The following is a 19,084-nucleotide window of genomic DNA, read 5'->3' as shown; positions in this document are numbered from 1 at the left end:
ACTGGGGACAATATTGTCCGAGATTGAGCTGTCGAGCACCGACCAATAGTCAAGACCTATTTATTTCAGTGGTCATTAAATGGCATTTTCATGAGCCATTTAACTAATTCCTTCAATTAAACACGAGTCCAGAATCTGTCCCTTCATATGTTCAATTTTCGTCAAGATTGTTATTATCATTATTTAGAAGAGTTCCTTTTTCTTTGTAATAGTTCTTTCAAATGAGGAATTTTAGCCCTATGCTGTAGATTCCGACACAGCCTCACCAGCGCATACTATATCGCCACATAAGCGACTTAAATAATGACAGTCGAAAATTGTCCTTTGGATCAATTTAAGCGGACTTTTGAAAAAAATCTTTGAAAAAAAGGGATCGACTTTTGAAAAACCTTTGGGACAAAGTTACTTGTAGTTTCCACCATGTATTTGCGTAAGGAATTAAACCACACCTCGACTTCAGCAGTCTTTGTTTCATATGGTCGTCATCTCAATTCGAATTATAACTTGCATAGTTCCTGAGTTGAAACCAACTAGAGTAACGTTCTGATCTTTGACCTATTAAGTAGACCACTTAGTGTAGACGATTGATGGTTTAAATTGTTTTTGAGGTTTGCAAGTTCATTGCTCCGACCGCACTTTTAGTGGGAGGGAGAAACTATATGCTCAACAGGTTTTTTCTTCAGTCAGTTTTCGTTGATCACTATATTTATTGTACAGAGTTTTGATTGGTATCGCTAGAAAGCCCGTCAAGCGTTGCTTATAGAATATCAAAACGTTTTTATTTTTCAAATTTTTAACACTTTACAATTCATTAGATTACAGTTATAATCGTTTTTGGTTATATTGTTTGTTTTTCCCACATTATGTTAGGATTTTTGGAAGCAGCTGTCAGCCTCTCAAAGACTTTTAATGAGGCGCTCTTCGTTTTACAATCCAGGAACTCGGAATGTCTTGGTGCTCTGTCTCTTTTCTTTTTGTTAGAGGTGTCCACACAATTTTCTGGTTTTTAGCCGTAAAAATGGGATAAACAGGTAAGCGGCAGTTAGTTTTAAGTTTCATTTGAAGCACTGAGTTAGTTTTACTAGCCTTTGATATGTGCATAATGTACTAAAATTGACGATAAAGCTATAAAGACTTTTCTTTAAAATTTGAGTCCAAAACTGTGCGGTTTTTCACGTTTTTCCTTATTTTTATGTTTTCTGTTAAAGGTGTCTTAGTTGACGTTGATAAAAGCTCAAAAAAACATTGTGCCGAGTTGAATTTTCTTCAAAGTTCATAAAATTTCCCTGTTCCAAATTTTTGTGGTTTTCCGAGCTTATTGACTTATTGTTGCCATGCTAGCTTTTTAAAATTCCTTGTGGATGAATGGTTTGTTCTTAACAGCACCTATTGACTTTGAGGTAATCAGATTCGAGAGCTATAGCGGTTTTTCTGAAACTTTTGGCTAATTATTCCAAAAATTGAAAATTCTTTTGTTGCTTTAGCCACTCTTTGTCTGTTATGTCCAACCAGGTCTCTGATAGATTGCATGTTTGTCGTTTTGTAGATTCGAAATGGGGAGATAGTGTTGCTGAACATACATGTATCAAAAAAGTTGACAAATTTGCATTTTTTTGTTAATTTTCTCAGTTTAAATTTAAGTTTTCCCAAATTTATGTCATTTTTATATCTTCTGAGCCCCATTTGTCATTTAAACTTATTTGCAATTTGAACGCTGCATTCATACAAGTTTTGATATTCTACTTATTAGGAAGACATCGACAACAAGAAGATCCAGCAGATATTCAGTATACTTTTTGCGATTATCTAATTTCTTATTATACGTTATTCATTTTTTGCCTATCAAAGCTTTCGAAGAATTTAAAATATTTTAATGGGCTCTCAATTTTTTGATTGATTCACTTTTTGTGAGTTTTTGTTGTCAGATTGTATTATATTTGAAGTACTTGAAGGTACAAAAAGTAGCTAAAGGCGTGACATTTTTCAAACTGTTTTTCAATTGGAATGAGAAGTTGCTGTTTAGAAATTGCATTAGATTTTATTTCATGCGTGTCGTTTTGCTGGTACTAATGTTTACTTTAGTAAAATAAAGAAAGTGGATTTCAATGATGTTAACCCTTTTGTATGCACGCCTCTCCCTTTTTAGAATCTATTAAAAAGTTAATATCCGAATTAATCTACTTTCTTTATATCTCAGCTTCATTTGATAGGCAGTTACTCCATGAATGTGAATATGCGGAGTCGAAACATTATGCGCCAATGCACATTAGCGAGCTTCCCTGTCTATAATATCATGTCAAAGAGCGAGTTTCTTTTGATAAAGTTAGATGGCGTATTTTTATATATGTATGGATAAGAGTAGAAAAGTTAAAACATATATTTAAATTACACCACTATTTTTTGACTTATTGAGTTATTAATGGATTGAAACCAGGCCGAAGGCCACGTGAAATTATTAATAAAGACTGTCAAAAAGAGTACCCAGATTGAGGTGCTCGTTATTGATCAAACAACCGCAACGCCCAAAAGGAGGAAATGGAGGAGCTTTTCAAAACGGAAGAAAAACTATTCAAATACTTTCACGGCACGGTTATGGCCTGCTTGATAAGGCAAGAGGCTCGAGTAAGCACTAATTCCAGGTTGAGGTGCCAGATCGAAGCAAGTATGTCCAGACAGTCCCAGACGAAAAGTGCCTATGTCCAGACCGTCACAGACGGAAAGTGCCAGTGTCCAGACTTCCGTTCGTTCACCAGACTTTCTTACTTTTATGTCCAGATTTTTGTGCGTTCACCAGACTTTCGTGCGTTCATGTCCAGACTTTCGTGCGTTCATCAGACTTTCGTACTTTTATGTCCAGATTTTTGTGCGTTCACCAGACTTTCATGCGATCATGTCCAGACTTTCGTGCGTTCATCAGACTTTCGTACTTTTATGTCCAGATTTTTGTGCGTTCACCAGACTTTCGTGCGTTCATGTCCAGACTTTTTGCGTTCACCAGACTTTCATGCGATCATGTCCAGACGTTCGTGCGTTCATCAGACTTCGTGCGTTCTTGTCCAGATTTTCGTGCGTTCACCAGACTTTCCTGCGATCATGTCCAGACTTTCGTGCGTTCATCAGACTTTCGTACTTTTATGTCCAGATTTTTGTGCGTTCACCAGACTTTCGTGCGTTCATGTCCAGACTTTCGTGCGTTCACCAGACTTCGTGCGTTCTTGTCCAGACTTTGTGCGTTCACCAGACTTTCATGCGATCATGTCCAGACGTTCGTGCGTTCATCAGACTTCGTGCGTTCTTGTCCAGATTTTCGTGCGTTCACCAGACTTTCCTGCGATCATGTTCAGGCTTTCGTGCGTTCAGTAGACTTTCAGGCATTCGCAAGACTTCATGCGTTGATGTCCGTTTTTTCGTGCGTTCAGCAGACTTTCGTGCGTTTATGTCAAGACTTTCGTCTGTTCATGTCCAGATTTTGTTGATTTCAAGAGACCTTAGTGCGTTCAAGTCCTGACTTTCGTGCGTTCATTTTCAGACTTCCGTGCTTTAACCAAAAAATTTTGTGTTCAGCGGATTTTCGTGCGTTCGTTTCCAGACTTTTCTTCGTTCTTAGGTTAATTTTATTTTTGTTCGTCTTCGGTCTGGTCATATTTGTTTCCATCTGGACCTCAACCTGGTAGTTAAAGTGCCAGCAAAGTATAAAATTTGGCTTCACAACTCTCACGAAGGGGCCTTTACAACACTGAAAAACGATTGTACAGTAACCTCGTATTTTATTATGTAAATACTGCCAAAAATAATTCCCGTATCGAATGTCCTCCCTTAAGTCCTCCCATTTTCTTGTAAGAATAGGAGGACTTTAGAGGAATTACGCCCTAACTAAAATTGCGATGTAAGAGTCGGCTGCATTGGGAGGACTTTGGAGAATTTAACCCCCCCCCCCCCCCACACACACACACACTCCCCTGACCAAAATTGCGATGTAAATGGGGGCTGCTAATTCCCATGTCACTTTAAAACTGCCAATTTTGCGATTTTTTTATTTGAACAAATATGTGTATTATTTCCTATGAAATTTTTCAGATTATGAAATTCATACGTTGATACTAAGTTTTGGCAGAACTACAGATATCTGAAGGGTCTAAAAACGGGTTTAATGGAAGCAAAATTTCAACATTTAAATAATGTCCGATCATAGAAATTCATTGCTTGAATAAATCTGCCTAAAAACGGCTCAAAACTGAATAAAAAAATCTATAAATGAGCTAAAAATAATTATATTGATTTTTTTTGTCTCTAACTTGTTGGCTAAAATTGTGGCAAAGAGAGCAAGTATTATATACAAGCTTAGTTACAATCATGATAGTTCTTTTTCTGGATGGATCTGACTTTAATCCACGTAAAAACAAGCAAAGTACTAAAATGGAGTCACGAACTAAAGTCCTATTATGACTGATTATTATCTGCGGGTCTGATAATCATGGCTGATCATTTTTCTAGATGGGTCTGATCATGGCCATTTTTTTCTGGATGGCCCTAATCCTTAATGAGCACTTCAACCGATTTAACTTTCTTCACAAACCTACATGACAAACATTGTCCAATAATTCAGCTGTCAACTACCGGACGTTCATCAACTAAACTATAGAATACCACCAGGTCACGTAAAGCCAAACTAACGGATATAATAGTTATGTAAATCTGTAAATTAACTTATTTTTGACGTTCAACACATCTCTAGAAATGTATTGCGTTCTATACTTTTTATCGCCAAAGCAACGTGGTTTTCGCACTTTTTTATAATTACTCATTTTGCTGCGTACGTTTGTTGTCCAGTGACATCTGTTCTTTTTTGGACCCACCCCTATCTTAGTGCGCATATTTTCTTCTGCCCCTCCCCACGCGTGGTACTTTTTGCATAGCAACGTGTTATTTAAAAACTCATAAATTGTGGCTGCGTGTTCTAAAATGTACATGCGGCCCTAAAAAGCGTCTAAATATTAATTTGTTTCAATTACATTTAGACTTCTGATCGTTAAGCGTTAAATGAAAGCCCATGAAAATGTACTGGATCATGATTAGACGTTTGCTCGACTTTGCAGGAGTTTGCTCTATACTTAAAAAATAAAGGGTCGAGTTGTTCACTGATAGATCATACTTTGTCGAAACAATTTTGGGAGCATCTAGACGTGGTCAGTGAATAAAGTTTTTGCAGGGACAATTTTGGCCGAGCAAGACCTTAATCGTTTTTTGTTTGGATTCCAAAATAAGACCATTTTTCCTTCAAAAAGAATTTTTTAGCCTTAATCTTTCTGATATGTAATCTAAACATTATATAAGGTATATGAGCATTTGCCAGACAATTCTGTTAAGATCTAAGGTCTAAATTGCCAATCATGTCATAAAGGACTGTTTTTTATTGTCATTTGCTCATGATAAACAGTCTTCGCAACAATAATGTTAAGCAAATTTGAGAGGGAAATAGATACTAATTAATTTTTATAACACACTATTTGCACACTCTTTAAGCGCTGGTGAATGACTTTTTACAGTTGCGTTTTCACATAAGATACGGACATCAACACTTTGTTGACATAATGATTTCCTTTGATAGCCTTACGTAAATTTTTCAGCAAGCAGTTTATTAGTAACATCATTGTTTTAGCTGAAAAGGCGAAATCTTTTTTATATTGTATGTATAAGCACGAGCGAGAAATCAAAGACGTGGGAACCAACTATAGCACTTGCTAATATGTTCTATTTTCTTGTAACAGCAGTTTAAAAAAATACATTTCTTTTCAGAAGCAACGGACGCAAATAAATGCAAACTTAATCGCATTCTGTTTTAAAAAAAGGCTTTTGAATCAGAACCTCTAATCGATTATCAACAAACCACCAAATTATTTTACACAACGCTAAAAGTCTGAATTAGTCTTTCATCGAAGAGTTGGAAGTGTGGAAACGTTTTGATTGACGCAGTCTGGGGATTTGTGCAGATATTTGTTAACAAAAAAGCTGAAACAGCTGAAATGATGAGGTCATCATTTTTTCCACGAGTTCTTTGACTTCTAATTTGTAGTCGCATCTTCTACAATCAACTACTTGGTTTTTATAAAAAAAAACCGGAAAAAGACATTTGTCTCTAGATTTCTTTTTTGAACACCGTTTGTTTTTCAAATAGAAAAACTCTCTCCATCTAAAAGGCCGATTTATTGTAAGTGTAACAGTAATTCAAGTCCAATCAAGATAAAACACAATGTAAAAACGCACACTTGGTTGATATCATGCTAAGACAGTGAAAGTTTTTGAAAATATGTTTTCAATTAGGAGATTAATTTAAAAATCAAACCAATTCTTGCAAACAAAAAACCAAACCTCAAGACCAATTCTTGACACTTTAATCTGACCCACATAAAATATTAAAAAGTTACCGCGATCGTTAAAACCGTTTACAAGGGTATCATTTCTAAACAAAATATACTCGTTGGTAACAAAAACCTCAACACGTTATTCGCCAAGCATTATTCTAATCATAAAGAACAAATGTTAGCTCCTCCGCTTTTGCTTGTATTTTTCTAAAGAATTTGAGGATTAGAAGAACCAGTATAAATCTGAAACCATTTGACCTAAATGACCAACTGGATGAATTGCTCTCAAACGACTGGAGATATCTCATTTTTATTGTAGCCTGCTATGGCCGAGGGGACGGGGCTGAGGGAGGCAGTAGCATGGCAATGAGTTTACTAAGGGTTTCAAAAAAGTTGTGTTTTAGAACTTTTAAATGACACTTTCAAAGGAAACTTTTGAAGGGCCTACTTAGTTCAGCTACTGAAAACTGTAAACGATATGTGCATTCAAATCGCGCAAAAAGTCACGAAAATGAACATGATGAATGTCACTCGAAAAGTCTAACAGGTCAATCAGGCGTCAATTACGCATATAAACATAGGTGGCTACAATAATTGCTTCATCATTAGTTCGAAACCCGGAATTTTTTAACTACCCGGAACCTAGTCACATGGCATATCGGTACTGAAGCATTGTATTCCAATTGTAAACCGTCAGCCCAGTACTGTATCAGTGTATCCTAAGTGTATATTCCAACCTCATTATGTGCAGTTTTTTCGCATATATAACTTTTTTTCTGAAAATACACTGAGCATCCTTGGTTTTGATTCGCATAATGTTCATAGAAAAATATTGAAAATAGGAAAATTTTGAAAAAAAATTTGTACGGTGCACTTTTTGAGCATGACGATGATTTACGATCTGAAAATGTTGCAAGTGACCTACTAACATTGCGAAAACTATGCGATTGTAAAAAGGGCAACAGGCAAATAAAGTTGATCTTTTGATAATGATGAGGTTGATGATGATTGTGTATTTAATATTTAATTAATCCATTCATTATAAGTCATTCATTCATTTAATCATTGCTTTTATTCATCCATTTATTTATCAATTTAACCATTTTTCTATTTCCACGACATTTGTTTTTTAAAAAATCATTATTGTTTCTATCACATCTTTCTACAGAATTTTCCTAATTTTTTCAAAGTCTCTACCCAGAGTTTTTTGCTGAAATTTTTGACGGGGCATATGATTTCCAGAATTAGGTTGGAAATTGGCCAGAAATAATTCAGACATTCATTTTTTCTCTGCTTTTTTTCTCTTGACAGCGTTAAAAGTGACATGATCAGATGATGGCCATAGTGAAAATCCAAGAATTGAATGTTCATGATTCAGTGCCGAGTTCCACTGACGCTATACTCCGGGTACCTTTTTTACCCGAAGCAATTTGTTTTTGTGCCAATGATTATATATCGATAGTTTTAGCGAGTGACAAATTTTTTGTAATTCAACGCAAAGCCACTCCATCATTTTTTATAAATGATATTTTTCCTAAAATTATACATTTTGAGCCTTCTGTTCCGATAAATTTTTAACTTTTGATGTACTTTCTTTAGTTATATCAACCGCGCTTTTCTGATACCGTACATAACACCTTTTAAAATTAGACAAGAGTTAAGAATTATTTACCTGATACTGCTGTCGATAGTTTATGCCCAGAGAGAACCAACAGAATAACAATTTTCACAAAATTTATCGATTTGAGACGCATTTTGACTGTTCGTGTTTGCGCTGACGCTTTGGAATATTTGGCACTAGTTTGTTAGCTAATCAATGTAATATCCCGAAATTGTAATTTTATTGATATTTTTGGTCTTTTGTCTTCTTATTATGGTTCGTATTATTGGTAGTTTGGTAAAATTGAGAATTCGAACAATGGTGCAATTTATGAATGAGCGATTTATTTCATTAATCCAGATGGTTGATTTCGCTTTCGCAGTGAGAGATTGGGGTGAGTTTTTTGGTTAAAAGAGGGATGGTTTCATTGGCTTCAAAAGACAGACAGTTATCCCTCTTTTAGCGCCTTTTCCATCCAATTTTGTAACCAGGTGGGGATATTAATTTTCCCAGGACGCATTACTAAACTCTGTCAATAGAATCAATAGAACTGACAAGCGCTACTGCTGTGAAAGGAATCGCGACTTGTTTATTGATCGGCCATTTCGTCACTCTATTGACAAACGTTTTCCTATCCAACCGTAATTGCCAATTTAGTTATTATTTTTCCCGTTTCCAAAAGAAACAGCTTTAATTTATATTGGTATATAATTTATATTGCTGGTAATAGCAATGTTGCAAGACTTAATGTGAATCAGCGCGTAACCATAATGGAGCCATAATTGTGGCCATAATATTTTCCTTAGATACACACGCAAACACGCCTATGTGATCCTATTATAAAAACACCTAGCTTAAGGAAAAATCTCAAACTGGGAAACAAAATGAATTCTTGTTGATAAGAAAATACGCTTATTTTTCACCATTTTAACCGCACGGTTTAATTCACCAATATTAGTAATGCAATACGTGATGAACAAACAATTCGATGTGCGTTCATCTATTGTTTTTTTTTTCAAAGTAAACAGTCGCAGAATTTGTGCGCGAAATGCCATCAAATCATTAGAAGATTTATGTTTGGCTCATTTGGTAAGGACGTTAAGCAATTAAAGAAGAATAAGCACTCCCATGATCACGATTTACAAACAGATGCTCATAAAAATGGAAGACAAAGCGTCTCGCATGCTCCTAATTTCAGCTTTAAAGCTGTTAAACAGAAAAACAAAACACTGTTTCCATTTTTCATTAAATGCTTGGTTAGATTTGCGGTAGCGCTGAAACTAATGCAGAAAGAAAAGCAGGGCTTGAAAACATAATGTATGTAACCAAAATGTTCGTCTCCCAATATTTGGATATTGATATTGTAGTTTGTTTTTCACCAACTAACTTTTTATGATCTTTCTATAATTTTACTCCAGGAAGTCTAAAAAGTTTCTGTCTTCTTTCTATGATTGTATTGCTGGAAGTCTAAAAAGTCACTATGGGAATTACTACTCTGGGCATAGGAAATATACTTGAGATAGACAGATAACCAGTACTGTAGTATATTTTACCGATACACTTATTTTGCTCTGATTCGGTACTGAGTCCTGGTAACTCCTGGAGAAAATTTAACTGTTTTTTTTTGTTTTTTGATTAATTGTTTAATACTTTCAGACTGTTTCTTTTTCTGTACAGATACATATAACAGAGTAGATTTATGATGTTGTGTATTAAAATACTCATTTTTCAATCAAAGCAATTGTGTTTCATGGTTGGTTTGTAAGCCTTCAAACGCTCGTTTTCTGCTTGGGTAATTTCTGTTGTCTGCATAGTAACGCAATGCTTGGGAGTCTTGATTGCGCTTTGTTATGAAAGCAACCAGGGCAGGTGACCTTGTCTACGTGTTAATTCAGCACAGTCTATCTCAATCATTTTAGACCGCATGTTTAACTCGATTGAAAAAAGGATAAAAATAGATAGAAGTTGCGTCCAGTCATGTTTCTCCTCCACAAATTTGTCCAAGGTCAAATCCGCAAAGGTCAAATCCGCTTTTTCAAAAGATATTCAAAAGTCAAATCCGCTGAGGCACTCAAACTCATATGGAAATCATCTTCCAAAGTTAATGGGAACAAGTGTCATGTATTGAAAGCAGTCAGTCTTATTCTCATCTTCCTAATTGAGAACGAGCCGAAGTTTAATCAAAGTTCAAGTTGAATCAAACTTCTGATAACAGAAGTTAGCAGTGATCAGGGATACCGATGAGCGGAAGGGTGACCCACTTTTTCTACCACATTAATTTAATATCTATCATTTTAGTCCGATCAATCATCCCTTTATCATATAGCCTCTAATTAATTTTTTAGAATTGTTCAGACCCCACTTGTGGGGGGTGGGCGGAGGGCGAGAGGAACTATATACTCAAACGGTTTTTATTTTTTCAGTCAATTTTGGCCAACCAATATATTCATCGTAGAAAAATGTGAGTGGTATCGTTAAAAAGCTCGACCAACGTAGAGTTAAGAATTAAAAAGATTTTTTTGAATTTAATTTTTTTTCGAGGAGTCATCGAGGTTTATACTTTTGCGTGAACACGTGATATGTGGATTGATTTTGTTCACTTTAGTGTAATTTCTGTTCAAATTAAGACTTTTTCTATAAAATATTAATTCAAAATTTCAATTTATGCTACAAGTGAAACAATTTTGTGCTTATAACAGATGAAAGGCGATAAAAAGGCTATTTTTCGTGTCAAGTTCAATATCAAAAAATTCGATTTTTATTAGAGCATTGCTTTCTTTAAAAAACATTTCACTTTTGCTGTTTTTTTTCAAGTCACTTAGATTCTAGTCACAGTCTAGTCACTTAGAGTCTTTTCAAGTCACTTAGAAATTCAAATCAAATTTCTTTTAATGACAAACCTCATTTACAGTCAAATGATGCCCAAAGAACGACTAATTTGTTTTTAAGGAATATCTCATGTTTTTTGGCCCCGACTCTGAGTTTTTGAAATTTTTATTGAAGTTTTGATTTTTTTTGCGATTTTAATAAAATTTTGTAGTTCTATCGCATAGACTCGATGACTAAAATTGCAATAGGCTTTTCGAAAATGTTTTTTTTGACAATTGACCGATCTTAGACTTTTTTCTGTGAACTGTAATCCTGTCGCACTATTGACAGAATCCCATTCTTTTCTACTGCAACCAAAATTAATCTGGTTAGCGGAATTATCTTATAATTATTGTCTTTATGACTTCGAATTCACCACTTTTCATATATATTTTTTTAATTTTCAGAATTTTTTAAATAATTTTGGTTACATTTGATATCATATCACATTCTCCAATTATTGAAAGTTCACATTGGTTTAGAAAAGACGCTTAATTGTTCGTAGATAAAGTTTGGAGAGAGAACCTTATGGTTTTAGTGGCTTCGACACCGTGTTCTCGCACTTTTCTGTCGAAATTTTTGCTATGCATGTAGAGTAATGTACTGAGGACCTATTGCAATGACTTGTAGATAATTTAAGAATGACACAAACTTTAGTTTTCTCATCGAGGCATAACTTTTTATACCATTTTTTTTAATTGATTTCTGTTGGCAGCTTTTGAATTTATTGGCTTTAATACTGCCGGTTTTCTGAAAATTTTTGTGGTTTCATATATTTCTTCATAATTGTTGGTTTTTTTGATGTCATAGAGCTACAATAAAGAGCCCCATAATTGTTAAAAAATTATATGGAAATGAAAAAGTTTTTACTGAGTTGTTTATTTTCTCAGTTTCGACACTTTTCTCTCAATTTCTTTCAATTTGCTGCTTTTTTACCTGCTTGTTTTATTTTTCGTGGTCTTAAAAATTTGGGAGATCTCATAGGCTTTTAACTTAAGGTTGAAGGAAAGAAATTTTTCAGTGCAGTAATATTATTTCAACTAGCTTTAAAGTTTGTTATTTTATTTGATTTCAAAAGTTTTTCTAAGCTTTTTAGTTTTTGTTGTTTTATTTGTCAACTTGTTTCTAATTCTCATCAATGAGAAGTCCCATCCATTTCCTTGTAACTCAGAACTTAACGTGTCTATTGATATTAAGTAGTAATTGATGTTTTGTTTGTTGTACAATTTGCGTTTTCGTAAAAAATTTGTGAGTTGTCAATATTTGTGTTTCGTTTTCTCTTCTTTAAGCATATTCGTGTAATAACAGATGCCAATGTTTTTCAAATGAGGCCCAAACGAACATTTTTAATCGTTCAGTATATTTTCATTTTAATTAGTTTTAAAATAATTCAAAAAAACCATATTCAGATAACAGCGATTGATTTTAATTTAATGGCTTCAATTTTTTGTATTTTCTCAAATTGTTTGTTTTTTTCTTTTTTCTTCTTTAGTCTTTTTCCATGGCTGAGCCTTATCGAAGGCAGATCCTATTCGTTTCTTAATGACTTTTTATTAGTTTGAAAAAGTTTTTTTGTTAAAAGATAATGGTTTTTAATACGTTTGAAAATATTTGTTTTGAAAAATGTTGGTGGAGTTTTGAATTCTCTACCTCATTACTTCTTAGTTTCGAATTGTTGCCTAGTCTCATTAAGATAAAGTCCCATCTGCTTGTTAATAATAAAAACGTAAATTTGCGCAGTTAAGATTTTATCTGATTGTGTTTTGATGTTGTTAATAGGTGCTTTTAAGTTTACATGTTGAGTTTTTGCAGTAAAAATCGTTTTTTGTTTTTGTTTATTTTGTTGTTTTTTATTTTTTTCTACCGTAGTCTTATTAATGGCAGATCTCGTGAGTTCTGTACTGAGGCATGGCATTATGTAATTCTTTTTGTCGTTTGTGGAACAATTTTTTAAAACTCAAAGATCTGTTTTTGATTATCTCTTCATTTGGTTGACAGTGAAGTCTAAAATGTATATGAGTTCGAGTCGGAGCATCGTGTGCGAACGCACATTAACGAGCCTCCTTGTTGATAAATAGTTTTCAAAAATCGGGTTTGAGCGAAGATGAACGCCGATAAAAAAATTGTTTTCATGTTTAATTTGCATGAAGGTAGTTCTATCTGAAGCCAGAAATTGCTTTACAAGCCAAGGTCCTTAACAATCGAAGTGCACCCTTTGGTTCATAAAAGAACCACCCATCCATTTCCTTGTAACTCAGAACTTAACGTGTCTATTGATATTAAGTAGTAATTGATGTTTTGTTTGTTGTACAATTTGCGTTTTCGTAAAAAATTTGTGAGTTGTCAATATTTGTGTTTCGTTTTCTCTTCTTTAAGCATATTCGTGTAATAACAGATGCCAATGTTTTTCAAATGAGGCCCAAACGAACATTTTTAATCGTTCAGTATATTTTCATTTTAATTAGTTTTAAAATAATTCAAAAAAACCATATTCAGATAACAGCGATTGATTTTAATTTAATAGCTTCAATTTTTTGTATTTTCTCAAATTGTTTGTTTTTTTCTTTTTTCTTCTTTAGTCTTTTGCCATGGCTGAGCCTTATCGAAGGCAGATCCTATTCGTTTCTTAATGACTTTTTATTAGTTTGAAAAAGTTTTTTTGTTAAAAGATAATGGTTTTTAATACGTTTGAAAATATTTGTTTTGAAAAATGTTGGTGGAGTTTTGAATTCTCTACCTCATTACTTCTTAGTTTCGAATTGTTGCCTAGTCTCATTAAGATAAAGTCCCATCTGCTTGTTAATAATAAAAACGTAAATTTGCGCAGTTAAGATTTTATCTGATTGTGTTTTGATGTTGTTAATAGGTGCTTTTAAGTTTACATGTTGAGTTTTTGCAGTAAAAATCGTTTTTTGTTTTTGTTTATTTTGTTGTTTTTTATTTTTTTCTACCGTAGTCTTATTAATGGCAGATCTCGTGAGTTCTGTACTGAGGCATGGCATTATGTAATTCTTTTTGTCGTTTGTGGAACAATTTTTTAAAACTCAAAGATCTGTTTTTGATTATCTCTTCATTTGGTTGACAGTGAAGTCTAAAATGTATATGAGTTCGAGTCGGAGCATCGTGTGCGAACGCACATTAACGAGCCTCCTTGTTGATAAATAGTTTTCAAAAATCGGGTTTGAGCGAAGATGAACGCCGATAAAAAAATTGTTTTCATGTTTAATTTGCATGAAGGTAGTTCTATCTGAAGCCAGAAATTGCTTTACAAGCCAAGGTCCTTAACAATCGAAGTGCACCCTTTGGTTCATAAAAGAACCACCCATCCATTTCCTTGTAACTCAGAACTTAACGTGTCTATTGATATTAAGTAGTAATTGATGTTTTGTTTGTTGTACAATTTGCGTTTTCGTAAAAAAATTTGTGAGTTGTCAATATTTGTGTTTCGTTTTCTCTTCTTTAAGCATATTCGTGTAATAACAGATGCCAATGTTTTTCAAATGAGGCCCAAACGAACATTTTTAATCGTTCAGTATATTTTCATTTTAATTAGTTTTAAAATAATTCAAAAAAACCATATTCAGATAACAGCGATTGATTTTAATTTAATAGCTTCAATTTTTTGTATTTTCTCAAATTGTTTGTTTTTTTCTTTTTTCTTCTTTAGTCTTTTGCCATGGCTGAGCCTTATCGAAGGCAGATCCTATTCGTTTCTTAATGACTTTTTATTAGTTTGAAAAAGTTTTTTTGTTAAAAGATAATGGTTTTTAATACGTTTGAAAATATTTGTTTTGAAAAATGTTGGTGGAGTTTTGAATTCTCTACCTCATTACTTCTTAGTTTCGAATTGTTGCCTAGTCTCATTAAGATAAAGTCCCATCTGCTTGTTAATAATAAAAACGTAAATTTGCGCAGTTAAGATTTTATCTGATTGTGTTTTGATGTTGTTAATAGGTGCTTTTAAGTTTACATGTTGAGTTTTTGCAGTAAAAATCGTTTTTTGTTTTTGTTTATTTTGTTGTTTTTTATTTTTTTCTACCGTAGTCTTATTAATGGCAGATCTCGTGAGTTCTGTACTGAGGCATGGCATTATGTAATTCTTTTTGTCGTTTGTGGAACAATTTTTTAAAACTCAAAGATCTGTTTTTGATTATCTCTTCATTTGGTTGACAGTGAAGTCTAAAATGTATATGAGTTCGAGTCGGAGCATCGTGTGCGAACGCACATTAACGAGCCTCCTTGTTGATAAATAGTTTTCAAAAATCGGGTTTGAGCGAAGATGAACGCCGATAAAAAAATTGTTTTCATGTTTAATTTGCATGAAGGTAGTTCTATCTGAAGCCAGAAATTGCTTTACAAGCCAAGGTCCTTAACAATCGAAGTGCACCCTTTGGTTCATAAAAGAAACTTACAGTGTGGATATTATGACAAAAAAATGCTTTGTCGCTTGACTTGTCTTTGATCGCCGGATTCCATAAAAATGACATTCCACACGCAGTCTAAAAGCAATTTTGTATAACAGGGCGGTCAATGAGTGGACTTAAATTCCATAAAAACAGCTTAAAAAACAAAATGGACAGTGGTTTGTTTTCTTTTGTTGCGGGCGCTGGCTTTTATTGTTGTTTGTACGGCAGTAAAAAGCTTTTTCAGCTTTTCTATAATAACCTTAGTAGAATTACATTGGCATAAGATGTCCAAAATCAATGATCAGCTGTTAGATCCGATCCTGGAGCGAAGATAGAAGATTTTGTGAAGCATCACGAGAGATCAACCGGGTTGTACATCCCCAAAAAGCTATAATTTCATTCGGGAACGCTGTCCAAAATGGTCGTACCGAGAACAACCTGATGTATTGTCAAGTTGTAGTTCCATTGTCGAACTGAGACATACTGGATTTTTTCCAAGAGCCGACTAAACAGTGTACGTAGGCTGAGTATTTTCTTTGATCAGACCACTCAACCAGGCTTTGATCTGTGGTCGCACTTTGTTCTCTGATTGTACCCTCATTCACAGAAACAACTCTCTGATCATGTTATGCTGTATGGGCCCTCTGACATTACAAAAGACCAAACAAGAATTTCATACGCACAAAAACATGATGTTGAAATGTTGCTTTTGAGCTTAAGAAAATCTGATCTGAAGTGATTTTTGAACGCAGAAAATTCTTGAGGCATGATCTGAGGCAACTTTTAGACGCACAAAAATGTTATCAGAGGTGATTTCAGGCTAATGATAGTTATACTCCTCGAATGCTCCCACCGTACTTCAAGAAGAATGCAAGTGAAGTAAAATTGCAAAAGTTGAATTTTAATGTAAAAAATAACAATTTTGATGAAAAAGAATTCTTGCGCCATCTCAACCAAATATTATCTGTTTAACCAACTTAAGGTAGATCAAGTCGGAATGAAATTAGGTTTCAGTGATTAAAATCTTCTGCAAACGAGAGTGAACCTGATTTTCATGTGATTTTGCAGCATTTTTAGAACCATTAGCAGTACTACAAGATGCTATTCGTCCCGGAGGCTTGAGGGTTTTTGAAGATAAGCAAATTATATCAGCGATGTTTGAAAGCTGGTTGAATTGACAACTAGTTACCAACAAAACTGCGTACCTTTTTGGCTATGTTGGTATACTCATGGTATACTCCAAATAGATTAACATCACAAGTTTTACAAACTGACACAAGACCGACTGTATTTGTATCATACATAAACAGCTTTTTTCAAATTGCAACTGCTTCTCCAATTGAACAAGGAGGCTCATTAATGTGCGTTCGCACATGCTGTTCCGACCCGAGCTCATCTACATTTTCGACTTAATTGTCAACCAAATGAAGAAATAACAAAACTAGATGTTTGAGTTTAAAACCACCGTTACAAAACCCATCTACTAATTGAATTACATAATGCCATGCCTCATTACAGCACCAACCAGAATTGACATTAAAGAGACTACGAGACAAAAAAAACAAACAACAAAAATATCAAAAACAAAAACTTCATGGCAAAAACTGAATATCTAAACTTAAAAGCAACTAGTTACAACGTCAAAATGCAGCCAGATAAAACTTAAACTACTCAACTTTGTCTTCACCTAAGTATACAGCGGATGGAAAGTTTTCTTAGTGAGACTAGGTAGCAAGTCGACAAAGAGAACGAACAATGAGGCGAAATTCAAAAATTAACAAACCTTTTTTAAACCAAGAAATTTCAAGTCTTAGAAATCAATAGCTTTTAACCAAATAGTCCTTAGTAAATTACCTCTAAAAAATCCTTACAAAACCAAAAGGACCTCTCTTTGATTAGACTAAGCCATAGAAACGAAACAAAGAAAAACTCAAAAAGTTACAAACGTTTTGCTAAAACACAAACTACTGCTACCATTAAAATCATTAGCTATTATCTGAACATTATGTATTTTTCATTGAATTGTTATTTCTACTAATTCAGCTGAAGGATTTTTACTGAGAGGTTAAATTAGTTTACTTGGGCCCTATCTCAAAAACCTTTGGGATCTGTTATCGCGATTGTTCTGAAAGAAGAGAAAAAGAAACACATAAATTGACCACTCAAAAAACGTTTCAATAACGCATATTGTCCAACAAACAATTAATGTCAATAGATATTTAATTTTTTGAAATACATGAAATTAGATGGTCCTCTCATTGATGAAAATAAGTTACAATTTGACAAAAAGAACCACACAAACTGAAAAGATGGAAAATATTTCAAAATGTATATCATAAACATTAAGACTATTCGCTATAAATTGACTGCTTTGGGTAACATCATTCATTCAATCCTCAATAACAAGCTTATGAGACCTCTCAGCAATTAACGGCAACCTAAAGAACAGAAACCGCAAATTCAAGGAAAAAAATGAGCGAGAAAGTTTCGAAGGCATTAAAAAATTTCTCACAAAAAACTTTTTTTCAATTAAATTTTTACAGCAATTAAGTTTCTCTTTTTATCAATATAACTTCAAAAAATCAACAAATATGAACAAATACATTAGACCAGACAAGTTTTGAGATAACTCGTAGTATCAACGCTAATAAATTCATTAGCTTTCAACGCAAGCCAGTAAATACGCTTAAGATATGCCTCGATGGGACAACAAGTTTGTTATCTATTCATATCTTACCAATTACACCTGACAACAAGTTATTAACTATGAAAACAACAACAAAGACAGGCCAAAACCAAAAACTCAATAGAAAAGTGCCAGAAGAAAGTGTCGAAGCAATTTAAAACTCAAGTTTTTCTGTGAAATTTTAATCTGTGATCCATTGAACGTCTTCTCTAAGCCAATGGAAGCTATCAGTTTGAGAAAATTTGATATGATTTCAAAAGGAACCAATAATACGAAAATATACAAAAAAAAATTGAAAAATCTTGTGACATTGAAGCCATATGACCAAAGGTTAGAAGATAAAACAGCTAACCATAATCATTTTGATTTCAGTAGAAAGGAAGGGGTCCGGTCGATACTGAGACTGACTTACAGTTCATGAAAATAAGTTCATGATTTGTTAATGTTGAATTCAATAGCTTTCAACGAAATTCAATAAATATGCTCAGTTGGCCCGATTGGAGGAACACGATTTTTCTCATGCAAAGGTTAGCAAAAAAACATTACAATAAATCTTTTGACTATAGAAAAAACAACAACAAATGCAGGCAAAGCCCAAAAATTCAGTGGAAAAGTACTCGAAGAAAGTGTCGAAGCCAATTAAATCATAAGCTTTTATCTGAAAGCTTTATCCGTCATCCAGTGATCATCACCTCTAAGCCAATGTAAGATATCATCATCAAGATTATTTAATAAGATTTCGAGGCACCAATATAACAAAAGCATTCAGTTTTTTAAAAATTTTGAAATCTTGTGAATTAATGTCAAAAGATTTCAAAAGGATCCAAACATAAGAACAAAAGCCGAAAATGAAAAAAAATTAAGAAAACTCGTGGCAATAAAGTTTAAAAACTAATCGGTAGAAGATAAAACCGCTAACCATATTAACTTTGGCTGCAGTAGAAAGAAAAAAATCATGTCAGTACTGCACCTTCTCTAACAGTTTAAGAAAACATAGTTTAGGACTAGTTAATGTTCCAAAAAAATTTCAAAAAAATCTTTTTTACGTCTTTACAGCCATTAAACTCAAAAGCTTTCAACGGAGGTCAATAACTACGCTCAGAGATAACCCGATGGGAGGCAAAAATGTTTTTCATGCATAGTTATTCAATAAGACATCACG

At 33.7% G+C, this 19,084-nt stretch overlaps 1 protein-coding gene across 1 annotated transcript in view; it reads right to left on the bottom strand.

The window, feature by feature from the left end:
* LOC142342771 (uncharacterized) overlaps positions 1-8,813 on the bottom strand; it is a 35,447-nt gene extending 26,634 nt beyond the window's left edge. Inside the window, exon 1 of the mRNA XM_075394325.1 lies at positions 8,035-8,813. Coding sequence (XP_075250440.1) covers positions 8,035-8,116 — 82 coding nt within the window. The 5' untranslated portion in view covers positions 8,117-8,813. The remainder of the gene's footprint in view (positions 1-8,034) is intronic.
* Between the last annotated feature and the right edge of the window lie 10,271 nt (positions 8,814-19,084).

The sequence above is a fragment of the Convolutriloba macropyga genome, chromosome 7 (assembly GCF_964194025.1).
Source record: "Convolutriloba macropyga chromosome 7, txConMacr16.3, whole genome shotgun sequence".
NCBI lineage: Eukaryota > Metazoa > Xenacoelomorpha > Acoela > Convolutidae > Convolutriloba > Convolutriloba macropyga.
This window is presented reverse-complemented; position numbering and strand designations above follow the sequence as displayed.